We start from the raw sequence: 25,907 nt of genomic DNA, 5'->3' as shown, positions 1-25,907 counted from the left end.
AACACACAACAACAGCACATCAACCAAGCTATTCTCAATTTTCTATACTTGTTTTTTTAGTTTAATGTAGTCGGTCAAATTCATTGATATTGGCGTCTATTTATCAAAGATCTCGACGGTGTAAATTACAAGCGCATGCGCGATGAGGTTTATGCAATGTACTGGCTGAACTCTTCAACCATGCTTCACCCGAACATCCCGCGGGTCTTCGCGTACGACACGGAACAACTGCCCTATCACGTAATTTTGGAGAGGATGCCGGAGGGGGACCTTCTTAGCTATCTGGAAAACTCTAGGTATTACTACAATGTTTGGTGCTGTACTCGGGAATTTAATCTTTTATCTTTCTTAAACATCTCGAAGTGTTGGTTTCTATGCGTGTGCTGGATAATTATAAAGTTTTACTTGTCCTAGGCGTGATTTGCTTCTCATGCTGCCCCAGTCCATATTGACGGGCATGTGTCTGGACGTACTGAGAGCAGTGAAGTTCCTACATCAGCTCGGACTGGTCCACCGGTCCATATGCCCCTCTAATGTAATGGTCGGGGAGGATTACGTTTGCATGCTGTCGGGTCTTGGCACAGTCCGGGAATTGAAGAGTCAGGTATTTTGAAAAAATAGAAAAACATATATTAGCACATCTAAATCCGTGCTGATTTGTGATTGGTCCAATAGTGTTCTAGGGTGATTTGTGATTGGTCCAATTGTGTTCTAAGGTGATTTGTGTTTAGTCCAATTACGTTCTAGGGTGATTAGTGATTGGTCCAACTGTGTTCTAGGGTGAAGGTACAACGCCGGAGTACGTCTCTAATAAATCCACTCAAGTGCGACATGACGCCCCCGAAAGTCTATTAGATGGGCGCTTCTCATGCGCGTCAGACATGTGGAGCTATGGCGTACTGATGTACCAGGTGTTTACCCTAGGGGTGACCCCGTACAGTCGCGGTAATGGAAGGGGCTGCGATACGGACGAACAAGTCAGACAATATGTAAGTAACTGATCGAATGCCCCTCTTTCTATTCTCTTAGGGATAGGGACTGCCCAAGTTTCTAGAAAGATTTTTACTGAGTGGTCTTAGATCATAATGTGTAATCATACATTGAAAACTTTTCCGGTGTTTTCTTATGCCAAGTAATGCAGCTATAATAATGTTGCGCGTCTAAGTAAGCATTATTACTCGTAGTAAACGTGACACATTCAGTGTCTTCGTCCCGTAGGTCTTAAAAAGAGGAAAGCTTTTGTCAGAGGCCTGCATTCCCAAGCAAATAGCTGCCCTTATCGAGCGGTGTACAGAATTTGACAGCCGCGAGAGACCCACTGCCGAGGAAGTGGAGAATGAATTGGAAGCTTATCAAAGTTATATAAGATCATCAGGTAAGATTAAACAAATGCACGTCACAATTATTACAAGTCAGCCCATAACCCATTTTCTTGACGCAGGCGAAGATCACGCCCCTGAAAGTCCTCCACCTTTAAGAAAGCAGCTGATTCCCATTTGGAATCGCGCGGTAGATTTCAAGAATTCGGACGTCGACTCAAAAGGGTAAACGCGTTTCATAAGACATGCGCATGATTTTAAAAATGATGTATAACTCTCGTGCAATTCACCTTTACAGGAGATCGTGAACAGGGAAGTCGTGAATAAAGACAAGTTAGAATGTCTTAGGAGCTTACAGCCGCTCCGCCATGAAAACCTTGCTGAAATTAAGTCAATATCTCCTCTAGGAAGTGATTTTGAAGTGGTAAGACATATTAGTATTTCAAAATAGTGTTTCTGAAAAAAACTATTGAAACCTAAAGTAGTAGGGTCAAACCATCATTGATTACATCACAGATTTTATCACTGTGCGTTCAAGAAAGCAGCAATACTACAAAGTAATTTGACTCACTCGAGTATCTTCACCAGATAACCGAGTACTTCAGAGATGGGGATTTACTACGCCATGTGAGGGACGGCAAATGTTCATCTTTTGACTTAGTGAGCGCGCTTGCGCAAATTGCCATGGTGATTCAGTACATACACCAGAGCGACATTGTCCACTGCAGCCTAAGACCAGATAACATCATGGTGGCGCAGCAAGCGCCTCTCAAGGTACATCGCTTGCTAATGGTTATATAGATTACCCACTGCAATCGGAGGCTCACTTATCGAATAGGCTCACACCTTTAAGTTGCTCGGAGTGCACTTATCTCATGACCTATCACATGACTTATCACATGACCTATCATGGGCTGCACATTGCGACTACTTGGTGAAGAAAGCCAAATGGCGGCTTTACCCCCTTCGACAACTGAAAAAATGTAATGTTCCACCTGCCGATATTGTGTTGAGCGTCGATTGAATGTGCCTGAGTTGTTTTCGCTGGTTTACCCAAATATCTTAACGATCAATGTGAGAACATTCAAAAGAGGGCCTTAGGTATCATTTGGCCTGGAATGATGTATTGTAACGCCCTAGCACGAGCCAACATCATGACTTTAGAAGACAGACGTGTGGATAAGTGTAAGAAATTCGTTAACGATATTAAACAAGGACCCACGGTATAAAAGGCGCGGACCTGGGGGTCCTTTCTCAAAACTCCCGGTAATATCCGGGCCCGTTAGGGTACCGGGAGAGTTTTCGGGATACTTTTCCGCGCGAGGAAGAGCGTTTCTCAAAGCTTGCGGTAGCGTCCCTGTTGTTTACGGGTTCACGATAAGCAAATTGTAATTTTCAGATTTAATGAATAAATTGGCTAAATAATTTTTGTATATCAGTACAAATCGTAGCTTTGTCGATGTCCGTAGACAAATGGTACCCCAAACACTGCTGTGGCATCGGCACTTTTCGAAAAAAAGACAAAGAACAAGTAGATAAAGTCTCATTCAACTACTTAATTAGAATTCATTTAGTTGCGCACATAACCTGTAATTCAGTCACACTGCAAAAGGCTTTAATAAACTATATTATTATTGCTGTAGTTGTTGTTTTTGTTGTTGTTATTGTTGTACATTTAAAGTACACATTCTCTACAGCACTACAGTTATTCTGGCAGTATCTGTGTAAGAATTGTATAGATTTTCACATTTTTTTCAGGTGAAACTAACGCGCTTTGGGCGAATAGAGGAAATTATTGTCACCTCCTACATGAAAACAAGCGCGGAAGGGTTTGTTGTGAAACCTATGCCCATTGATGATTCGGCATGGTATGTGATGAAAATATAAACTACTAGACTACGCTTCTATTTATATTTATGAAATATCATTAGGAAATTAATGAATTTATATGAACAGGAGCGCGCCAGAGGTGAAAAACGATAATTACTATTCACAAGCGGCTGATGTGTACTCCTTCGGAAAGGTTGCCTTTGAGATGTTCAATACGCTAGACGAACAAGAGGCATCGGCAGCCGCGGCCATGGATGACCAGGTAATAAGTGTCTGCTTTAGAAAGAACCGAGTCCTGCAACCCCCATTTTAGTTTCCCAATTTCCAGCTATGCCTGGTCAAAGTCATGCAAATTTTACTATAATACAGCTATTACTGATCCCATTTTCACTCCTTGATTATTTTTGTGTGTGTGTTCAGACCAAGTCATCGTTTGAGGGGAATTATCCAGTTCAACCGCAGAGTATGCCATGCTGGTTGTACATCACACTCAAACAGTGTCTTCTGCATTATCCACGTGAAAGACCAACCTTCCTGCTCCTGGTCGACACCCTAACGAGCAGGTGAGTAAAGCATGTAACGTATAAAGCTATCGTTGCATGTGGGTATGTGAAGCTATCGTTGCATGTGGGTATGTGAAGCTATCGTTGCATGTGGGTATGTGAAGTTATCGTTACACGTGGTAATGTAAAGCTATCGTTACACGTGGGTATGTAAAGCTATCGTTACACGTGGGTATGTAAAGCTATCGTTACACGTGGGTATGTAAAGCTATCGTTACACGTGGGTATGTAAAGCTATCATTACACATGGTTATGTAAAGCTATCGTTGCACGTGGGTAAGTAAAGCTATCGTTACGCATTACTAACCTAAACCCTGCTGCAGTGCCGATTAGTTTCTCTAGGATAAAGATACCTGGAGAAATATAATTCATAAATGGTTTATTTATTTCATAAATGGGGATGTCACCGCACTCTCGCCACGGTCTTTTTTATGTATTGTATTATTTTTTTTAGAAAGCCATTTGATTCCTGGATGCTAAAGCATTGGAAGAAGATTCACAACGACGTTAATGTTGATTTTGATGTCACCCAACCCGAGAATGCTCCGCACGTTCTTCCCGAGGAAAAACATCTCAACCACGCAGAAATACGTAAAACCGTCACAGATAGTCTTTACGCTCCTCACTGCTACGACTACCAGCTGGGACTTCTGCGTGAAACGACAGAAGAAGAAACGTATGAGTATATTACAGAGAACGTGTATGAAGAATTTCCAAGTCAAGAAATACAAGTTGATGGATTGCCAGCATCGTCAAGATCGCCCAAACAGGATTTCAAAAATTCACTACTCACCCTGAAAGGAAACCCACCACCACTACCCCCAAGACCACCCATTCATGGGTTGTTGGACACTAAGAGAATGCTATTACAACCACAAAGAGACCTACAAGGAGATTTTTATGGTTGCTCATTTATTTACGAAAAAGATGGTAACGAATCTGATGAAGGCTCAGGAGATGATGAAACTCTTTGTGGAATTGGCAGCAACCTATACGAGCCAGTTTGTGAATATACTGCAATGTTGCCCGATCATCAATATGTGCGCAAATGTCAAGATTTACTGTACGAAAATATAACCCAGCCAAGCCTGGCTACATGTATTATACATCAAGTGTCTCGACCAATCCCTGCCAAGCGTCAAATGCCTGAATCAAACCCAACTGAGCGTCGAGTGTCTCCTCCATTCCCTGCTGAACATCGAATTCCTCCACCGGACCCTGCTGAGCGTCGAGTGCCTCCTCCATTCCCTGCTGAACGTCGAACTCCTGCACCGGACCCTGCTGAGCGTCGAGTGCCTCCTCCATTCCCTGCTGAACGTCGAACTCCTGCACCGGACCCTGGTGAGCGTCAAATATCTTCTCCATTCCCTGCTGAACGTCGAATTCCTCCACTGGACCCTGCTAAGCGTCGAGTGTCTCCTCCATTTCCTGCTGAACGTGGAACTCCTACACCGGACCCTGGTGAGCGTCGAGTGTCTCCTCTATTCCCTGATGAATGTCAAATGCCTCCACCGGACCCTGCTGAGCGTCGAGTGTCTCCTCCATTCCCTGCTGAACATCGAATTCCTCCACCGGACCCTGCTGAGCGTCGAGTGCCTCCTCCATTCCCTGCTGAACGTCGAACTACTGCACCGGACCCTGCTGAGCGTCGAGTGCCTCCTCCATTCCCTGCTGAACGTCGAACTCCTGCACCGGACCCTGGTGAGCGTCAAATATCTTCTCCATTCCCTGCTGAACGTCGAATTCCTCCACTGGACCCTGCTAAGCGTCGAGTGTCTCCTCCATTCCCTGCTGAACGTCGAACTCCTACACCGGACCCTGGTGAGCGTCGAGTGTCTCCTCTATTCCCTGATGAATGTCAAATGCCTCCACCGGACCCTGCTGAGCGTCGAGTGTCTCCTCCATTCCCTGCTGAACGTCGAACTCCTACACCGGTTCCTGCTGAGCGTCGGGTGTCTCCTCCATCCAGACTTCCTCCCCCATCATTACACATACGTCCTTCAGACCGGCCCGGAATGACAGCCACACCTCCTCCCCCACTACCAACCAGACGTCCATCATCCTGCTCCAGACCTGCTCCCCAGTTATCATACAGGCCTCCTGATGTGACAGATGTACTTTGTAGTAATAGTCCCCGCCATCATCAGCCTCTTTATGGAAGAGGTCAACACCAAGGCAGTTATCAGCACGCTAGGCCATTTACCCATATGGCATCAAGTGGAGACCACTACATACCAGGGAGATCTGAAGAGAGAGTATTCCAAGATATGAGCGGTGATCATACATCAAGCGAATGCTATCAGCAAAGATATCACAACATCTATCATTCAGATCCACGCATGAGTCTATCGCACGACTTTTTGTGCGATTATCCCATGGTCCAGCCTTACGACGTTAATAAGGAGGGGTATTGGCATTTCGTCCGTCTCCACTCAGATTGTACACAGTACACTAGGCGTCCAGGCGTCCATCACTGCCGCTCGTGTGGTCACGAGGTGTACGAGAATGTAGAAGGTATGTTCTGTTTTAAATATATTATACGTTCGTGTTTAATGTAAGGTAGTCAGTACAAGGAGCAGCTTATGAGTTTGGTTTTGTCATGATAGTAACTGGTTTGTTCATAGTATTGGTGAATAAAGGTTTTCATTTATCACTAATTCTATTGTCACTTATTTGACTTCTATTCTTACATTACTACTTTGCTGCTGCTCCTGAAATGACCCCCCTCCCCTTATGATGATGCTAGAATCAGTGTCGCACTTTTACTGTGCTTATCCCATAACCTCATTTGTTTGCCCAACAGATCACTGCTCAAAGCATGGACGAAGTTGTCGGCCTCTGTCGACACATATGTCATGGAAGCCGATTGCATCAGATATTAGCCACGTGTAATGGAAGCCCAATGACATTATAGATTAGCCACGTGTAATGGAAGCCATATGACAACATAAATTAGCCACTTGTAATGGAAGCCCAGTGACATCATAGAGTAGCCACTTGTATTGGAAGCCCAGTGACATCATAGATTAGTCACGTATAATGGAAACCCAGTTGCATCATAGATGAACTACGTGTACATGTTGTAAAGGAAGCCCAATGCTGACAATGGCATCAAAGATGACTCACCAGTGTTTTGTATAGAGATAATGCTTCTTTGAAGATAAGTAAATACATGTCATATACACCTGTTTCAAAATCTTGTGTAGGTGCACAATGCAAATGGAAATGCCAAATGGCAGTTCTGATATCGACAAATGCATGGGACTCGTCAAATTTCTAATGATGTCAGAGAAATGTGCGATCATTTTTGTTCTTACAAATAACCTCGCAAAGCCTCGGTCGATACGCCAAAGCCTCAGAGTGTGATATTTCCCGGCATGACCTCACTCTCGGTTAGTAAGTAGTTAGTATTGTATTGTATACTGCAATAACTAAAGGATTTGCGTTAAATGCTGGGTTATTACAAGGGTTATATATAACCTCGGAATATTGTCCGGTAAATGCGAGTATCCGCTATATAAGGTATTCTAGTAATAATGTATAGATTATTAAGCATTTTTAGTGTAGCGTGTATTTTCTTATGGATTTTCTTTTTTTTTCTACTATTTGTATCAAAATTTTTATACATTTTTATATACCAGAACACTTGGATAAGTAACCCAGAAAGTACTGTAAGTATGTAAGGTTTTTTTTGTCTTGTTTCGCCGTTTTTTACTTTTATCATGTTTATGATATCTGGTAGCAATTATTAAATCTGATAGCACAATTATATATGGCAATACTTTCATGGCTTGTATATTATATCTAATAGCATGTCATGGCCTTTATATAATATCTAATGGAATTATTTACATGACTTATTTTTTATATCTATAGCAATACTTTAATGACTTTTTGTTAAAGCAATATTTTCATGACCATTCTACACAGTGGGACTTATGTGGGACATTTGGATTGCACTTAGCTAGCTTCTTTTTGCTGCTTTCTGATAGGATATTCACTCGCGCGTCGGATCTATAGGCACCGATGACTAAAAATCGATATAATAACATGTTTTTTTTCTTTTATGTCATTATGTCCATGTCGTTATGTCGGGCAAAACAAAGTGCGCGCGCCCATGTCGTTATGTTGTTATGTTGCTAGTGTGCACTAAGCATAATCAACGAGACGCGTAGCGCCTTGATGACTCATAGAAAACGAGAACGAGTAGTGTAATTGTTTCATTATAAATCCACTCACATACTACCTTCAAATTAATGACTATTTTAATAATAATTATCAGTAATAAATAACACAAACAACAGTATTTTACAAAATCAAAACAGCGCGCGCTCGTTTGAACTTGGCGTGTTCTCTAGTGCGTGCGCGAGCGCATGCAACCGGTGTTTGCATAAAGCGCGCAGATAAACGTAAATTGAAAACTTTAGTTTCAAAACCCTGCAGTCTTCGTTACTTTTAGTGTCCTTTTGTAAGGATGGAAAAAAACATTTATAAGAAAAGATTGTGAACCAAATTTCCCGAATTTGAATCAAGGTATTTTGTCTCTTTTGATTCAAGTGGCTTTTTCGCCGGCTATTTTGCAACTCACAATCTATGACTCAATAGATAGTGAGTACGGGAGCCAATCAAATTGCGAGACTCGTGATAGTATGTGAGTGATCTATGCTAAAAAAGTTGAAAGTATGAAAATAAGGTAATTTACGTGGGGCTGCTGTGGTACAATATATTGAGGGAGCATCAGTCCTATAAAATTCAAAATGGCGGAGACAGGCGAAGAAGTAGCTCCAAATACAGTAGAAGAACCCTTGGATTTGATCCGTCTTAGCTTGGATGAGCGAATATATGTGAAAATGAGGAACGACAGAGAACTAAGGGGGAGGCTTCACGTAAGTTTAACATGGATATATTCTGTCATAAATGACGTTTATAGAATAGCACCTTACGTACGACCGCCTGTCATCTATTTTAATACGTGCACCATCTATAAGTTAGAATGTAATGTAAATGCCAATCGAGGCTCTAAGTGTTATTCAGAACCCACTGTCTGAAAATGGTTTTCGTGGTACAATTGTGATGGATTTGTTTGTCATAGGCATACGATCAGCATCTCAACATGATTCTAAGCGACGTAGAGGAAACCATCACCACGGTGGAGATTGACGAGGAGACCTTTGAGGAGCTTTTTCGCGTAAGTAATATGGAATAACGAACCAGTTCTAGTCTATACATATTACCCAAGTCTCCACTTCGGAACTTCAAATTAATCTTATTCTTAGATTGTCTTAACGAAACTGGGGGGACAAACAATAGAATTAAGGGCCACATCCACATTTTTTTGCATTTCCATTGTATTAATTGCGCCGTTCTAAAGAAATCAAGGTGCGAAGTCCAATTGGCCCTGTATTTTATAGTTGCTCCAAGTCCCTGGAAAAAGAATTGAATAATAATTCAAAATATCAAGTCCTGGTGGGCATTTATGTAAAAAAAGTTAATTGCGTGAAATCTGACTATTCATTTTCCACAGACAAATAAAAGAACTGTGCCTATGATGTTCATAAGAGGGGATGGCGTGATTCTAGTGTCTCCACCTTTAAGAGTCGGGATTTAGCACAACAAATAGGAAGACTTGTTTACAAGTATTCCCTATGCTAAGAAGCGTCTGGCTCTAACAACAGGAGCTGTTTCTGTGTCAAATGTATCTCACATTTACAATTCTGTAACTTGTAAAAACAAAACACTGATTTGCTGGTTGGCTTGTAAGGGTTTCTAGCAATCATTAGTTCAAATATAAAAGAGCATTTAATTGTAATGTCTTTATTATGGAATATATTTACAAAAATACACTAAAGTGGATTTATCTAATTCCATAGTTTTCTCTTAAATAGTCCAACACCCCACTTGTGCTCTTCAAGCTGTTAAAAACTCTTTTTTCTGCAAAAATAAATGCCACACATTAGTAAATAGGTTGAGGAAAATATACATTTTGGAAACGTAACAAAGTGTGTTTCCAATCCCCTAGGTATGGCCAGAGATTTAGTCCTGTATCCCTTTGCATTTGGGCATAACTGCTTTTGCTATCTATTGTGAATTGGAGTGAATCTTGTTGCATGCAGGCATACCTGCTTTTGTAGTGATTTTCTCCATCATGTACAAGAGATGATGGTGAAATATTGTGAATGAAGTTCCAAGACTCAGCGAAATATCAATCTACAAAACAAGATTGAAAGACAGGATTTTAAGACATTAAGGTCTTATTGACTTCAATAAGTTGAAGGTTAGGGCATCAATCAGTCTTTCCCCACTTTTATATTGTGTATCCTGGGTACCAAAGATTCATTTCTTCACTCTAAGCTAAAGAGTCAAACATCAACTTGTCACCACTTTGCATTGAGTGAAAAATTTGTAGCCTCTTATTAATCAGGAGCTATGATTAAATTATTTTTTTAAAAGAATACACAGTAAATAAAAGCAATATAATACGGAAGGGTAATCCTCCAAAAAGCAACTAATTTAGTGATCTTGTAAAGTAAAAAAGGGGATGCAGTCACTTCAGTGTCTATTTTGGCTTCAATTTGCCACTCAAAAGTCAGTTAGTGTAAGTTGCATAGTTAGTGCAAGACACAGTCTATGGCACAACACTGTCAACTATCAGGATCATAAAAAGTGAAGCCGAACACTGATGTAGCACATTGAATGGAAATGGACAGGTGGTGGCTTGCTGTACCCTTTTTACATGAAACCTTATATCAAAGGCTACATTATCTAAATCAATTGCAAAAATAGACAATTTTTATACATGTAAGCAGTGATCTATGTCAAACTCAGAGATCCCCTCTAACACTCCCCCCCCCCCCCCCCCCCTACAAACACACACACTTCCATCTCCCATTTTTGGGACCATTTTGCCGCATCATAAATCACAAGTTTGTGTCCTTACCCAGTCCTTGATGCACTCCACAGGAGTAACACTATACCCAGCATACATTGCAGGGTTGCTGAGTATGCCCCTAGCAGCCATCACACCTAAAGAAATAAAAGATATACCCAATGTGCATTGCATAATATTGGCCTATCATTTGCTTACCAGCTAATATTTTAACATAGTCTATCATTTTCACACCTTTCATACTACAATACAGTAAATATTCCAGTTGTTTCAGCATAGCCTACCATTTGCTCACCCTTCATACCTTTCATACTACAATACAGTAAATATTCCAGTTGTTTTAGTATAGCCTACCATTTGCGCACCCTTTATACCTTTCATACTACAATACAGTAAATATTCCAGTTGTTTTAGCATAGCCTACCATTTGCACACCCTTCATACCTTTCATACTATAATACAGTAAATATTACAGTTGCTTCAGCATAGCCTACCATTTGCTCACCCATTATACCTTTCATAGTACAATACAGTAAATATTCCAGTTGTTTTAGCATAGCCTACCATTTGCTCACCCTTCATACCTTTCATACAGTAAAAATTCCAGTTGTTTCAGCATAGCCTACCATTTGCTCCTGTTGCCTCGCACACCTTTAGGACATCATCAGTACATCTGATGTCACCATTAGCAACCACTGGGATAGAGAGATTTTCTTTGACCTACAGCCATAAAAACAAGAGCTTTATACACCTATGTTGCTGAGGCAAAGAATATACCCAAATTAGAGGGTAAATTGTTTTATTTTCACCTATTTGAGGGTATTTTTCCCAGGGGGGTATGGACCCCTTCATGTTTATAGCTGAGGCCCTTCCCACTAATGTGTTCTGCACCCTGACCCGTTTAATGGTGTTTTTCCTTAAGAGATATGGGCCCCCCTGTCACACTTATAGCTGAGTCTCCCCCTTGGGCTGTTTTGCACACTCCCCAGTTAGATGATGTTTTGACCATAATGTATGGTCACCCATGTCATGCTTATAGCTGAGTACCCCCTACCCCACCCTGCTCCCTGGAGGTAAGGGAGTACGAAGCATGCTCACCAGTTTGATGTTTTTTTCCAAATGGGGTGTGGAATAGCCTCCCTCACAGGCGTTTTTTTGGGCAGGTGTCGCTCGCTGGGGGGAAGTGGGCAACCTGCCTTAAAATGCATGCAAGGGAGGCTAGGTGGTACACATCTATAGATGGGTTTATCTTTTGGATACTGAAAGGTCTTTATTGTTTTGAGATAATTCATGTTTTTCCCAGGGGGGCTATGCCTCGCCCCCCCCCCCCCCTCCATTATAATTAGAGCTGATCATTAGAATGTACATTATAAGTATCTTTGTAAACAAAATGAATAATGAAATATACATGCTTGAGTCCTAGCCCTCCTGGGTGTTTTGAATGCTCACCAGCTTAATGGTTTCCATACTTGGTGGCTCTGTCCTCTGTTTTGATGTGTGCCCATGGATAGTTATCCAAGAGGCGCCTGCATGCTCGGCTCGCTTGCAAAGATCTACAGTTTTCCTAAAAAGGGAAATAATATTTATAAAAGAAGTTAGAATCTTACATATCATAATTGGATCCAAGCATTTTAAATAATAATTAAGCTAATAAGTGAAGGCAGCTAACCTTTTATCTTGATGGATCCTTATTTTGATGGAAACAGGGATACCTGTGACTCTAGACTTGGTTTGCCTCACCATGTCCTTCACAAGCTCTGGTTGGTTGATGAGGTGGGCACCATATCTCTCTTGAATGGCCCATCTACAGTTCAACAGCAGTGTTCATCACTGAGTTCCAAGTTGAAATGTCAAGTTGAATAAATACATTGACCCCTCAACCGGCCTGTACCGGCTTTGGGAAGTACCCACAATCCCAAAAATTCATAAATGCAAAATAAACACAACAAGATGAAGATACTCAGGCATCAGTATAAGGGATAAATGGTCTTGCAGATATGCATCCAACCAAGGTGTTGGCATCTACTCTTAAGCCAAATAATAGCACAGGTTATTTGACAAATCTCAAATCTAACAAGGAGAGAAAAGCAGAATCACCCCTCTCAATAAAACGCTCAAAATACCACACAAGGGAGAGAGATCAGCAAACACAGCTCAAGACACAAATAGATACCTTTATTCTGATCCTCCAGGTACATTTCCATGGCCTCAAAACACAATGTCCACTCGTTGAAGGATTGTACAACCACAAAGATGTCTTTACGTATTGCAAAGCATTCTGGGAGATCCAGGGGAAAATTCACAAGGGGAGGGCCAGTCAACACTCCTCTCCCCAAAGTCAGATGTTTTTTTTTATAAGTCTTTTCACCCCGAAGCCAAGCAAATCAATTCCAGGTCATACAGACCCAGAATAGCAGTGTAAACAATTTTGGAATCAATTTGGTTTCAGAAAACACAGCATTTAGGAGAGCTGTGGTGATTCATTAGAAAATTCTTTTCTCATCCAGGCAAAGCCAAACAAGAAAAAATCATCATGAATCCACCTTTGCTTGCAAATATCCATAAGCAAAGCACTCAATTATGCCCCAAAAGACTTCATGATGTCCTGAGACACTCTCCTAATATGCTCATAGCTGTATTTTTGATGAAAAATACAAGCAACCATCAACTTGTGCTGGCTTCAGCACAACGACGAGGGATTAAAAGTGGGGACCGCAAAGCACTGTTGGAAAGCTTGGACACCGCTGACTAGGTGCAGCGGTGTTTGACTTTGACGGGCTGTATAAAACTCAGAATAGGGGGGGGGGGGGGGTATCTGTTTTCAGTCTGTTTTTTGAAAAATTCAGCTAAAAAAAAAAACAGGAGTCAATGGGTTAATAACCATTGTACACTGAAGGCCTGAAACTGAACTAGACTCCTGCTGGCAACCTCTGACTGGATTCCAAGGGCAGGCACACCACTTTCACATCACAATCAACACATACACGCGCATACATGTTTGTGTTATCCTTTTATAACTAGAGTGAACTGTTTTGCCTTTTTTTCTCCTTTGCCTAACTTGCTTTGACAATAAAAGAGAAGATATTTCACAATGAGCAATTTCAAATTGCTGTAGATTAATTATTTTAGGTAAGTGTCTATGGTTTGGCCAGCTTTACCTTTGAGGACAACCACAATTCAAATCCACACCATCAACAAACCTGAAAATAAACAGGGACATCAGTTGCTGTTAGAAAGTAAATCAAAACTGATAAAACTGCAAAAAAAATGTAACTTACGGAGAAATAATCTCTGTTGCATCTGCCAAGTCTTTGGCACAGTTAGCAGCAAATTGAACAACAATAGGCCTGTCACCTAAAAATCAGTGTGATAATACCTTGAAAACTTTTGTAGCTTGACCCAAGGTGTGCAAAGAGAAGTGTTGATATGGGTGTGATGTGCTTGAAAAAAAGGCCACTCACTGCACCATTTAAAGCCCAAACATAATACCAAGTCACACAAAACATTTAAAACCTACAGCCTTCTATGATATCCATACAAGATCATCATACTCCAACTTATACTGTTCTTTCTACACCTTGGGTCAATGTCACATATACCATTTTCGGCATGTATAAGCCACTCTTTTTTCCCTCCAAAATGACCTTCAAATTCAGAGTGTTTCTTATCCAAGGAATGACACTTTTTATAATTTGGGTGGAACAAAGTTGAAGCCAATGGCGATTTTCAAACGTTTATTAATGCCAAAGGAAAGGACAGTCATAACAGCAAATGAGTTTAGAATTAGAATTGAAAGAAGGACAAACAAGATTAGAAACGATTACACAGTAAGTTGGAAGATAATAGCTAGAGACTACAGAAAAACATTTTATAATTATGAAGCCAGAGATGGCAACACTAAACAAGCAAAACGAGCTGGTTTCCAGGGGGGGCATGTGCCCCCCAGTACCCCATCTCCTGCTACAACTGCCATGCCCTACTTATTAGATATTCACTTTGTGCCTACAAAGTCCACTTTAACAGTCAGACACACACCTTTTATTCTACATGTGCATGAAAGTGGATACATTTGTATAATGAATCATGTGCCATTTGGTACATTGAGAATGTCTCTTTAGGCGGAGAACCTCAAGATCAGCTACAATGATACAGTAAATGTTGGAAAATTTGCGACAGGAAAATTCGCGGTCAGGTCTTGGACCCCGAGGTTTTTTGACCCCCCAAAATACTACTAATTTACCAATATATACAAAATAACTACAAAATACCCGTTGATGGTTTAAATTGCGGATTTAACCCTTGGACCCCAAGACCCCTGAATTTTCCAACATTTACTGTTATATGCAGTTTGACCAAAAATGAGGAAAGAATAGTGTAAGTATGGGGACGCTTATGTATGGATATCCTGGAAGGCAAATCACAGAACCATTGCTACTGCTCAATACTAAGTACCGTGCATTTCAATTTCATTGGCTAATTCAATAGTAGCTGAGATACTTTCAACAAGATATACTGTAGTTACTCAATAATCAGACCAAATTGTGCATGGTTATTTCTTGGAAATAGGAAAAAAATGCAGGTTGTATTTTCATGTTAACAGTAACAAAGGAATTGTTGATTGAGATCCTTTAAAAAATGTCAATCAACCACTCCTGTGTTTATAATTGAAAAAAAAAAACTTATTTGCAAAGAAACTTCACAACAACAATCTACAAAATTATGCCTGATATGTTATTGACAATATCTGATTGAAAATATTTTGGCTACTTGCTTGAATTAGCCTATGGACATTGATGCTTTGTGTTACTCCCACATTGAGCGGGAGCATATAATGGTGGCATTTGACATGATTGGCCTTCTTTAGGAAGAAGGGGTAAAAAAAGATCATGAGTAGGAAAAAAGGGGCGAATAAATGTTATGGAATGTTGACTGGATCCAATGCAACCAAAGGGGGTCACCATAAAAATCAGGTGCTGGAAGGGTAGGCACCGTACTTTAAAGGCAACAGAATGGAAAAAAACATCCTACCTGAGTTTGTAGTAAATTCACTATCTCTGGCTTTTTGAGATTTGACAAATGACTCCGATATAATCATTGGTGTGAAACAAAGATCACAGTCATATCTAGAAAAAAAAAAACACTGTAAAAATACCTGCTCTACCTAAATTATGATTTTGCAGGAAATTCATTCCCTTTTCCACTTCTATTCCATTTTTCTATTAATTCTAAGATGAATTGCTAACGTTCGAATCGTCAGTGAAGCTACTCTGTTTTCACAGTGGCGTAAAACCGAAAGGATGCAGAAAAAATGAGGTAACGGTAACCTTATTTGAATAAAGTAAGATATTGGCACTAATAATAAGAAAGTGGGTATGTTGTGTTGGGTATTTTTTTGCGTTATAAGTTTCTGTCATGGTTTTCGGGGTATGTAATTTTACACTCCCCTATATTCCTTTGTACTGAGATCTGGAGATAATGATGGAGTGCTCTTACCTTCTAACAAGTTCTCTGAATGAAAGCCTAGAGTAAGTAATCGGAAATGAAGAAATCGTTAGTTTCCCATGATTAAAAACTAACACGTGATTGTAGCGGTTATTTACAAACGACCACGAATAAAATCCTCATACTTTGAATATCTGACCATTGGCGCACACATCCGCACTATTTCCTTTTCTTCAAAAAGTTGTAATGGATTTAAATATTGACGAGAACTACAATCACTAAATCCGCTACCTTCGTCCGCCATCTTGCTGATAAAGCGCACCACAGGAATCCCATGCGTCACCAAAGGTGAACTTTTGCAAAATGTAAATGTCGAGTGCTTCATGTGATTTTATTCGCGTCATTTCTTTTGTCACGTTTTTAGTGTAGTAAAAACAAATCGAGCAAGACTTTGGCAATATCCTTGTTATTCTCACCTAACCGAAGTGAAAAATCCGAATTCCCGAGGAGATCCCTGTGTAACAATGCTCCATATGCGCAGACGTGTTCCAAAATGCGTCGTACTGCGCTCTTCCTTCCAAGGAACAACATGGCGGACTTCTGAGACTCCTCTATTTTTCCTCTTTTTCTACAGCAAGAACTGTGTGTCTGCTCTTCCTTTGATCGTTCCTTATAACTCCAAGCATGGGAGACTTACCGCCTGGGTTTTATCGGACTGAACTCGTCAATACAGTGTACGAAGTTCCGCGCAAGTATCAAGAGTTGAGTCCTATCGGGACAGGAGCTTACGGTCAAGTTTGGTGAGTTGACACCTGCAAAACATCGATTGTACAATTGCACATTACAAATTACAATTGCACAATTACAAAGTGGTATTTAACAGTCGAAATTAAACTGCAAATGGAGATTATTTCGCTCTTTGAACAGTTATTAGTAAGAATATAAAGAGACGATTTTAGTTATCCTTAAGAACTTAAGAAGGAAATGTGGTTTTCGTTTTCGTTTGAAAATGTAATTACTATTTGATAGATATGGAAGAATGACAAGATAAATGGAGTGTTCATTCATTATTATCCTGGTGGTTATTCTCGGCTGTGCACGTTTTAACTGTTAATAATGGTTAAGGATCCACAATCCACTTATCCTCTCTATTTTACAGCAGTTTTACTGATTTCGATTTTGTTCATCCCTAGCTCCTCAACAATCACAGAACCAGACCCAACAAACCCAGATGGGCCAAACACTGTTGCTATCAAGAAGCTTTCAAGACCCTTTCAGTCTACCATGCACGCCAAGAGAACATACAGAGAATTAAAGCTGTTGAGACACATGAGGCATGAGAATGTATGTGATGTTTGAATGGCCAGATAAGGGGGGTACAGCACATACAGTATGAGGCTTGTGGGATGTTTTTTTTGGCTGAGGAAAGGCTGAGTTTTTACTCCTCATTAAAAGTCCAAATATACACCATAGTCAGTTGAAGCTGTGTTTCGCCTTAGCTGTTCAACTGCACTATTCTTGGCTTGAGTCATCAAAAGAGGTTTTTTTTATAATATTAATCTAAAACAAGAACAACATATATGGTAAAGGGGTACATTGCACCTCCCTGCACCCATAAGGACCTGTATACAGGATAAAAAGAACTTGCCATTCACACTTTTCTATTTTCTAGAAAAGTTCCTTTAACAAAAAATGGTGTGTGTGTATAATACACAAAGGGTAGACAGAACTCCACCCCTTTATCTTGTCAAAAAAGCCCCTTAAATAAATTGGCATGCCTTAAAGATTTGTTGGTACATACACCTGCTACTATTAATCTGTTGCAGGTCATTAGTCTGTTAGATGTCTTCACTACTGCATCTGCCTTTGAACACTTCCAAGATGTGTAAGTGCTTAATGTTTCAAGTTGATATTAGTGGTACTAGGTGCTACAGTACTTGCACTAAGAAATCATGTGACTTTTGCCTGTGGCTTTTGCACACTTTGCCACACAAAAAGTTGCATGGTGTCTTTAGTCACCTATTTAGCTGACAACCATGAACTGTAAATTTTGATACCAGTCTTAGAATCAGAAAAAAAAAACAGTATTGGCTGCATATCTTACTCTCTGTGATGAATATTAAGAAAAGACTGAAAAACAATCTTGAATTCGAGGGATCAATCTTTAAAATCATGAAACTATTAGAAATCTTGATATTCTATAAAAGTGTTCTGCTGCCTAGAAAGTTTTAAAACAATGTATGTTTTCCCTTGAATCAACAGTATAGAATGACATATTTGTGATGAATCAGTAACTGAATGCTTACGTTAATTTTATGTTCATTATACATTCTCTTCTTATAGATACATGGTAACTGAACTGATGGGTTCAGACCTGAATGGCATTCTGAGATTTCAAAAGCTGTCTGATGAACATGTGCAGTTTTTAGTCTACCAGATCCTAAGAGGACTTAAAGTATGAGCAGTTCATGTATTCGTAAGATTTTTTCATGAAGACTTTGTTGTATTTGCTATACAAACCTGCTACTGTGTCTCATGATTTGAACTCTGCAATTGGTTAATGGGGGAAGAAATCAACACAAACAGCAGATTTATAATAATTATTGTTGTTGTTATATTGATGTTGTTGTTATATTGATGTATGATTTTTGTTGGTTGCAGTATATTCATTCAGCCGGAGTAATCCACAGAGATCTAAAGCCAAGTAATATTGCAGTCAATGAAGACTGTGAATTGAAGGTATACATATGTGAACTAGAGGTATATGATATTACCTTCGCTTTACACATCTATGTATTAGGCTATAATGCTTTCAACCAACTTACAGCGTTTGCATGGTTTTCATACAAAATTTGTTTAAAGTTTGTTTGACAGTTATTACTTTATCAATATCAATCCCTTGTTATCACATGTAAATAAACAATTATTGGAATCAGGCAAGGCCAAAGTTTGAGATTGATTTCACCGGGTGAGACATTTGTTTATTCCAGATATCTTGAAAAACAAATTCAATAAAAGTTTTATTATACATTGATTTAGCAAAATAGTCTTTCGCAAAATCAAAAATGTATTTCCCTTTCACAAACAAATCTACTCGCCCTAGGCCCAAGATGCATTGTGTGTGTGCGTCTGCTAGCTGATCCCCAGATAACCTGATTCTCAAAATAAAGCATGCACTCTTAGCCAACCAGAATCAACACTGTGAGTGCAATGTGTAGTAATAGTTCCTGTCTGTGTCAATTAGATTCTGGATTTTGGGCTAGCAAGAATGACAGATGCTGAGATGACCGGTTATGTTGCAACACGGTGGTACAGAGCACCAGAAATCATGTTGAACTGGATGCACTACAATCAAACAGGTATAATTATTCCCAGATATATCCACATTACAGCCAAGCAGATATAATTATTCCTAGGTACAGTATTATGGAGAAATCCATCATTGATTAATTGATTCCATTGTTAATTTTACGAAATATCGTTACTCCCACATACATTCACACTACAGTCAAACAAGTTACCACATAAATCCCCAATATAATCAAACAGGTAAAACTATTACTAGACAAATAAAAGCTTTAAGGACCTACGTTACTGTATATAATGTATCTCTGTCATCTCAATGACTTACTGTAAAAACATTTGGAAAACACATTTATCTCACTTGCAATAAAATCAAGAGTCCATAAACCCATAAAATCCCCAAGCTCACAGTTCCAGATATGAAACTTAGGCTGCTGTAGTTAGTGGCCATGTTTTTATTTATTTAGTCTTTAGTTTTTAATTATGCACATCTAACTGCACCTTTGCTCTTTGTAGTTGACATTTGGTCTGTTGGATGCATTATGGCTGAACTTTTAACTTCAAAAACACTCTTTCCTGGAAATGACCACATTGATCAACTCACAAAAATTATGCAATTGGTGGGCAAACCCTCTGACGATTTCCTGCAAAAAATTGACAGCGAGTCGGTGAGTATAAAAAATGAAACTTACTATGTAGTAGCAGGATACTTGGTGTTGATGTTGAGACATTTCTTTAGTTATTTTAACAATAACTTAACAAATAGGGTATTTCAAAAGCTATATGCATGTTTTTTTTGTGCACTTTCATAAAGTAAACTAAATCGTTTATTCATTGTTTGTTTCAGGCAAGAAATTACATAGCTCAAATGCCAGATTATAGAAAAACACCATTTGATGAGTATTTCGTTGGAGCCAACCCATTAGGTTAATAACTTTTGAACAACTTTGTTTTCAATTTAACATTAATAATTATGTTTACAAAGCGCCACTATACTACATATGACCTTTTGAGTAATTGTTTGGCCTTCAGCTGTAGATTTGTTGGAAAAGATGTTAAACCTTGACACAGATCATCGGATAACGGCTGTGGAGGCTTTAAGCCACCCATACCTAGCATCCTATGCTGATCCAAATGATGAGGTAGGTTGTGCTTTATAATTGTCTAGGGATAATTATTACTTATTGACAGAAAAATTTGCCACTGTTACTAATCATTGAGTACCAAGCACTGTACCTTTGAAATTGCTAGAACTCTGGGGTGATTGTCTATCTCTTATGAAACTTTTACAGAAAACCACAAGTAATACTTCATCTGTTTTGTCAGTAACAAACAAAGTTATAACTCTTAAGTTTAATTTCTTAGGGGTAACAATTGCTGTTGACCACACCATTCATCTCTTAGGATTAGATTTTGTCTCCCCCAGGCTGGCAACATAACACAACTTGCCCATCTTAGAAAATGACTCTAATGAAAATAGAACTAATGTGACTCACTGCAACTAGCAGAGATCCTAGCAGGGTCTTATTACATTGCATTTTGTCACTTTTTGTTTTTTTCCATTTCAGCCAACATGCTCCACTTTTGATGATTCTTTTGATGAGAAGGAACTGTCTATTGAAGGATGGAGAGGTGAGATTGAAAATAATTTCTTTCTTCACCTCAAAAAGAAATCACAGTTTTTACAGTATGTGGTTTGGACTTTTGGGACTGCTGGGTGGAGTTTGTATGTATAAGACATAAAAGTATAACAGAACAAAAAAAATATTTTTTATGCTTACAAATGATAATTTTCCAAAAGCAGCATTATTAGAACACCTTTTTTCATTTGAATTGAAAGCATTTTAGTGGTTACTCAGGGCCACTGTTATCAAATTCTTGTAAGAGTGAGTGAGGTAAACTAAAGGCCATTCAGAAAGAAGCCCTTATCTATAGTCTAAATGCTGCTTTTTTTATTTTTAAAAGAATTGAATGCACCAGTGCTTACTCATCATCCCTTCTGCTGTTGTTTTCAGCCTTGGTGTACCAAGAAATCTTGGACTTCCAACAGAAGAGATCCATGGCTATTGAGGAGGCGGCAAAAGAGGAGGAACCTATGCAGTCGTGATGGGATTACCTCCATATTTTAGCATTTTTCTGGGTCAGACAAGTATGGATTTTATAGAGCTAGGACTCCTGTACCTATTCAATCCAACATCCTCATTCGTTACTTTTGGCACCCAAGTAGCAGCTTTGTTGTCCTCCTGGCCTCTGTATGCTCCCCCTCTTCCCCCCCAATACTTCAAGGCAAGCCCTAGCATGGCCTCTATGAATAATTTGTAAAGTAAACTGATAAAAAACAATGATGTTGACATGAGCTTAACTAGCCAACTAACAAGGCAAAGAATGCAGTGCACATGACTGCCTGAAATAATCTCCCTTGGTAGGGAAATCAATGAAAATAAAATATGTTATTTGGCTCTGTATTGGTGGCCATGGTAGGCCATTTTTAAGCACTGGTTATTTCTCCATTTGGCCGAAAGAGAAATAGGAGGGGATCATTTTGACCATATTCTCACGCATTTTTATTTTTCATTATGTAAAACACCTCAGTTTGTAAAGCCCCATGTAAATAGCACCAGCTGGCCCCTATACTGTGTAAACCAAGACAAATGAACAAAAAGTTTGCCACATCTCTCCAACCAGGACCCTGGCAGGGGGTGGAGCACCCGCAATATTTGAATTATAAGAAAATGACCACTAGGGGTTTGGCTGTGACCCCATCTTTCTCAAAATCTTTCTAATATTTCCACTACAGCTCTGCTAACAAGGTAAAGCCTACTTTTTATGGGGTTCACAAAACTGATAGTGTTTTATCTAGATAGATAGATTAAATCTGTAGGATAAATTTAAATTATATTTTATTCCATGTTTTTTTTAGTTTTGACTGATTTTGTATATGAAAAATTCTGTATAGTAACATACTTGTCCTTTCTTCGAACTGTAACATTGTATAATAAATAGTAAAATTCTTTTAACATGAACCTTTTTCTTGTTGTCAGCGCTCATTTAAATTTTACTTGAACCTTTTTGTTGTCATCTGTAGATTTGACTTGTCCATTCTGAACATTTGAAGTCACTACTACATGCAAGCCATTTGTGATTTTGTCACCATCATTCTACCTCCACTCGCATTTTCATATGACCTTTCTGTTGTCATCTGGATCATCACATGATTGTGCTTCCACCACTCTCTCCTTCACCTCCTCCCATCCCTCCCCCTCTTTGGTAAGTTTATCAAGCGCATCTTTCTTCTCTTCATAGCGATGATTCACTGACCAGAACTCTGGTAGATACTGCGGGTTCATTGAATCCACAAAATTCCTCCTCCAGAGCTTCTCAAAGTCTAGCAGCTTGCCTAGCTCTCTCACCCTCTTCACCACCTCCTCCCCGTGCGACTTGAAGTTGACATTTTCTCGTGATGTGTCCATGGCAGCAGCTTCTTCAATTAGGTCTGGTGTCAGCTCAGTGGCATGGTAGTGACTTTGCACAATCTCTTGAAGCTCCTGGCGCCTATGGGGAGGGATTTTGTCACCTGCGTGGATGAGTGCCTTGGCTGCTGACCGGACCTTTGTCAGAATGGGGTCATGAATGACACGGGATAATTCTGATGACAGGAAAAAAGTAAATGCATTAGACATGAGACCTTCAACAGTTCTTGTCCAAAATTCTCACCTTTGTTTCCAAGTGGTGCGTCATACTCTCTTGCCAGTCTTTGTCTGAGATGTTCATCATGAAATGCCGAGACTCTGTGGCATTCTGGGCACATGAGCACGATGTCATGTGAGTGGTGATCCTTCATGCAGAGAGGAAAATGTCTGCGGTATTCATGCGGGACGATGTTCTTCCGCAGATAGCTGTCTCCCTGGCCGCATACCACGCAGATATTCTGTTTGAATGTAAGGTAATATTTATCCTCCTCATCTGGACGGCCGGAAGGTTCAAACTTTAGCCGTACTGTGTAAGGATCTTCAGCCACAAGCTCACCTAAGTGAAAAAAAGGATGAGAACATTTCTCATTTGGTCTTTCAATTTTATGTAAATATGTATGGATATCCCATGTCTTTTAACCTCCACATTCTAGCCCTTCCAGTACTAAAAATAATAATTCCAACAAGTAGACAGCACCTATACTATTTGTCCATGACTATGTCCATTCATGCCCTTCTCAAGCTACTATACGTCAAGTGGCAAGACAGTTGCAAAGTGCCTGGGTGTATTACCCATCTACAGCTACTGTAGTCTAAAAAAAGTCCTAAAAAGTCCAGCTAACAATACACAGAGCAATCACCTATGCCCTTGTCTAGATACCAATCTGCTTTCTTTCGTTCAAGTGTGCTGAGCACTGTCCCATCTGGGGCTTGTAACTGACAGTTAGTGTACAGTGGACTCTTCCTTTCTGTAAATCCTAATCTGTATGGCTTGTTCTTAGAAAAATCTTCCTCTCCTCCATGCCTTAACATCTTATTTGGTTTTTGCTTTTGCTTGAATCCTAGATCAACAACACCCTTACAGAGGGACAATCCATTTTCACAAAATTTCTCATCAGAAAGCATTTCTGTGGTGGAGCTTATATACCCTTTATTGAAATCCATTTCCATTTTTTCTAGAAATATTGTCCGGGAAAAGTAATCCTCAGCAACATCTAAAATGGGCTCATTGATTGATAAGCACTGAGAGTCTGGTTCTTTGAATGAATCTGCCTTTTGCAAGTCATCGTGTGATGATGATGGTGCAACCTCTTTATTAGATCCAGGGGGGTTCAACTTTCTCTTCTGCTGTACCAATGCCATAAAGATATGCACGGCTACAATAGCATCATTTGCAGCATACGCAACCTGTCGATCACTCAAATGCTCAACTTCCCAGTTACTGCACTGAACGTGCCATGATTTATCCATACAAACCCCAAGGAATCTTTGTGCGAGAGCACCAAGACTTAGTTTTCCTTGCCTAAAAAAAAATTTAAAAAAGCTCAGTTTCAGGAATTGTAACCATTTGCACTAAGAGATCACATGACCTTTTGGGTGGCAAATTCAAGCCAATAAAAAAAACAGAAAAAGTGCACCCATCAGGCCAGGGAACAACCAAAAAAATAACAACTTTAAATAAAAATAAACCCACTTTCTGGCTTTATTCTTAAGTTCTAAAAGAGTCCCTATTTCTGATGAACAGGGTTTTGGGTATAGTTTATGGTGTGCCTGGAGTACCCAAAGCAGCAGCATCAACATCCCTGCAAGCCTTCATGGCCACTGCCCTTCCTGCTGTTCAATCAATGCAGGCACCTGGCCACATGCACTGCCTTTAATAGATGTGCATTATTACCACCTCCGTCATCAGTTTATTTCCGGTAGATTACGTAACAATCTCCGATGATTTTTAATGGAAAAAGCGAAAAATATTTCAAGATATTGAAAGCAGAGTGTCTATTAACAGTTTCTTTGAGGATGTGATTGATCATTTAGAGCGGATGGCCCTGTTAAATATCTTGGATTCTAATAGATTCTTCTGTCTTTTAACAGTTGAGGTTTCCGTCGGACCTCCAGAAGTAAACTGGTGACAATGCAGCTTTTATAAGCAGTTGTTACTGAGCACAGCACCTTGCGTGTCAGGAGAGAGCAGAAGGGCTGCGCTGCCTAGGTGACTATAGTAAATGATGCTACTCACCCTTTAGACTTGGCTGCAGTAAGCTCGCCCAGCCTTTGACACCTCAGGACAAGATGTCGTAAATCAACGCATCCTGACACGGCAAGACCAAATGTATCACTCAGCTTCTTAGCGTCATCCATAATACCGACGCCAAACTTTAACACAGCCCTATCCTCTAGCAGACCCTTTAAGGTGGGAGGAACCGCCCCTGACATCTTACATAGACGTATTAGAAAGCAGTCGTTCAGGGGAGTTGCGATTTGAAGTAGGGCCACCGGGTGGGAGAGCACGCCCTTCTTATTCACCCATTCGCAGTCAAGACCAACAAACTTCATCTTGAAGGGGTATTTATTGGTGTAACGTTTGAGCTTTGTCTCGCATTCTTCTTGAACTTCTAGGATGTAGACGTTAGCAGGTTTTGGGGTCTTGTTTCTCGGACTGAAGAAACTCGTGAGAAGTTTCGCTATTAGCCACGCAAATGCCAATGTGAAGCACGATATTATCATTGAAGGGATAACTCCAATGTCTGACATCATCGTGTTTCTCTTCGTATTGCACGTTAATGTAGGCAAGCGGTGAAAGTAGTTAATAAAGCTGAATCAGCACTGTCTAACCACGGAAGTGCACTTCCCTGGTCTAACACACGTGAACCAATAAAACAAAAACAGTGTCGTATTGGTGGTGCAATATAAACGACACAAAATTACAAGAAATTCCTTACGAAAGCTCTTTGGAGCCCAAGATAGAATTGGTAATTTAGCGTTAAGTAATGGTATACGTTTTTGGTCAGTATTTTTGGTAAATGATCAATTCCTTCGATCAATTCTGAATCTTCCGCCATTTTGGAAATCCAATGAGGAAAGGTGCTACTCTCAC

At 39.9% G+C, this 25,907-nt stretch overlaps 5 protein-coding genes across 5 annotated transcripts in view; 3 read left to right on the top strand and 2 right to left on the bottom strand.

The window, feature by feature from the left end:
* The window catches only part of LOC116603015, a 45,833-nt gene extending 38,352 nt beyond the window's left edge, over window positions 1-7,481 (top strand). Inside the window, exons 11-17 of the mRNA XM_048729646.1 lie at window positions 1,618-1,743; window positions 1,908-2,093; window positions 3,078-3,187; window positions 3,276-3,411; window positions 3,570-3,712; window positions 4,167-6,226; window positions 6,516-7,481. Coding sequence (XP_048585603.1) covers window positions 1,618-1,743; window positions 1,908-2,093; window positions 3,078-3,187; window positions 3,276-3,411; window positions 3,570-3,712; window positions 4,167-6,226; window positions 6,516-6,604 — 2,850 coding nt within the window. The 3' untranslated portion in view covers window positions 6,605-7,481. The remainder of the gene's footprint in view (window positions 1-1,617; window positions 1,744-1,907; window positions 2,094-3,077; window positions 3,188-3,275; window positions 3,412-3,569; window positions 3,713-4,166; window positions 6,227-6,515) is intronic.
* A 957-nt stretch (window positions 7,482-8,438) lies between these two features.
* Window positions 8,439-9,555, top strand: LOC5519089 (U6 snRNA-associated Sm-like protein LSm3). The gene is made up of 3 exons (XM_001638893.3): window positions 8,439-8,598; window positions 8,805-8,900; window positions 9,237-9,555. Exons 1-3 carry the CDS (start codon window positions 8,470-8,472, stop codon window positions 9,318-9,320), a joined length of 309 nt encoding a protein of 102 aa, XP_001638943.1. The 5' UTR covers window positions 8,439-8,469; the 3' UTR covers window positions 9,321-9,555.
* Window positions 9,511-16,380, bottom strand: LOC5519090 (tRNA-dihydrouridine(20a/20b) synthase [NAD(P)+]-like). The gene is made up of 11 exons (XM_001638965.3): window positions 16,226-16,380; window positions 16,092-16,118; window positions 15,627-15,721; window positions 13,877-13,952; window positions 13,757-13,798; window positions 12,268-12,402; window positions 12,048-12,162; window positions 11,225-11,318; window positions 10,650-10,735; window positions 9,832-9,919; window positions 9,511-9,643 (listed from the first exon to the last, which is right to left on the bottom strand). Exons 1-11 carry the CDS (start codon window positions 16,342-16,344, stop codon window positions 9,567-9,569), a joined length of 954 nt encoding a protein of 317 aa, XP_001639015.2. The 5' UTR covers window positions 16,345-16,380; the 3' UTR covers window positions 9,511-9,566.
* A 207-nt stretch (window positions 16,381-16,587) lies between these two features.
* Window positions 16,588-22,366, top strand: LOC5519091 (mitogen-activated protein kinase 14). Its single transcript, XM_001638894.3, has 11 exons — window positions 16,588-16,840; window positions 17,234-17,384; window positions 17,867-17,925; window positions 18,384-18,495; window positions 18,702-18,779; window positions 19,285-19,399; window positions 19,860-20,011; window positions 20,191-20,269; window positions 20,376-20,485; window positions 20,912-20,975; window positions 21,359-22,366. Exons 1-11 carry the CDS (start codon window positions 16,725-16,727, stop codon window positions 21,448-21,450), a joined length of 1,128 nt encoding a protein of 375 aa, XP_001638944.1. The 5' UTR covers window positions 16,588-16,724; the 3' UTR covers window positions 21,451-22,366.
* LOC5519092 (exonuclease 3'-5' domain-containing protein 2) lies at window positions 22,227-25,902 on the bottom strand. Its single transcript, XM_032363843.2, has 4 exons — window positions 25,050-25,902; window positions 23,674-24,335; window positions 23,058-23,369; window positions 22,227-22,989 (listed from the first exon to the last, which is right to left on the bottom strand). Exons 1-4 carry the CDS (start codon window positions 25,565-25,567, stop codon window positions 22,520-22,522), a joined length of 1,962 nt encoding a protein of 653 aa, XP_032219734.2. The 5' UTR covers window positions 25,568-25,902; the 3' UTR covers window positions 22,227-22,519.
* Between the last annotated feature and the right edge of the window lie 5 nt (window positions 25,903-25,907).

Source organism: Nematostella vectensis, chromosome 1 (genome assembly GCF_932526225.1).
Source record: "Nematostella vectensis chromosome 1, jaNemVect1.1, whole genome shotgun sequence".
NCBI classification, from domain to species: domain Eukaryota; kingdom Metazoa; phylum Cnidaria; class Anthozoa; order Actiniaria; family Edwardsiidae; genus Nematostella; species Nematostella vectensis.
Note: the sequence above shows the minus strand (reverse complement) of the source record. Positions and strands in the feature narration are given on the sequence as shown.

What these genes read in the sequence shown, in the direction of transcription:
- LOC5519091 (XM_001638894.3), top strand. Translation starts at nt 16,725, where the DNA reads ATGGGAGACTTACCGCCTGGGTTTTATCGGACTGAACTCGTCAATACA. An exon ending in GGAGCTTACGGTCAAGTTTG is followed by an intron (nt 16,841 to 17,233) that starts GTGAGTTGACAC and finishes GTTCATCCCTAG; the next exon opens with CTCCTCAACAATCACAGAAC. An exon ending in ATGCTGATCCAAATGATGAG is followed by an intron (nt 20,486 to 20,911) that starts GTAGGTTGTGCT and finishes TTTCCATTTCAG; the next exon opens with CCAACATGCTCCACTTTTGA.
- LOC5519092 (XM_032363843.2), bottom strand. Translation starts at nt 25,567, where the DNA reads ATGATGTCAGACATTGGAGTTATCCCTTCAATGATAATATCGTGCTTC. An exon ending in ACTGCAGCCAAGTCTAAAGG is followed by an intron (nt 24,336 to 25,049) that starts GTGAGTAGCATC and finishes ATTTTTTTTTAG; the next exon opens with GCAAGGAAAACTAAGTCTTG. An exon ending in CGCACCACTTGGAAACAAAG is followed by an intron (nt 22,990 to 23,057) that starts GTGAGAATTTTG and finishes TCCTGTCATCAG; the next exon opens with AATTATCCCGTGTCATTCAT.
- LOC5519089 (XM_001638893.3), top strand. Translation starts at nt 8,470, where the DNA reads ATGGCGGAGACAGGCGAAGAAGTAGCTCCAAATACAGTAGAAGAACCC. An exon ending in AACTAAGGGGGAGGCTTCAC is followed by an intron (nt 8,599 to 8,804) that starts GTAAGTTTAACA and finishes TGTTTGTCATAG; the next exon opens with GCATACGATCAGCATCTCAA. An exon ending in CCTTTGAGGAGCTTTTTCGC is followed by an intron (nt 8,901 to 9,236) that starts GTAAGTAATATG and finishes CATTTTCCACAG; the next exon opens with ACAAATAAAAGAACTGTGCC.
- LOC5519090 (XM_001638965.3), bottom strand. Translation starts at nt 16,344, where the DNA reads ATGGCGGACGAAGGTAGCGGATTTAGTGATTGTAGTTCTCGTCAATAT. An exon ending in AGGATCCATCAAGATAAAAG is followed by an intron (nt 12,163 to 12,267) that starts GTTAGCTGCCTT and finishes TTCCCTTTTTAG; the next exon opens with GAAAACTGTAGATCTTTGCA. An exon ending in GTATGGAAACCATTAAGCTG is followed by an intron (nt 11,319 to 12,047) that starts GTGAGCATTCAA and finishes TTATGGCTGTAG; the next exon opens with GTCAAAGAAAATCTCTCTAT.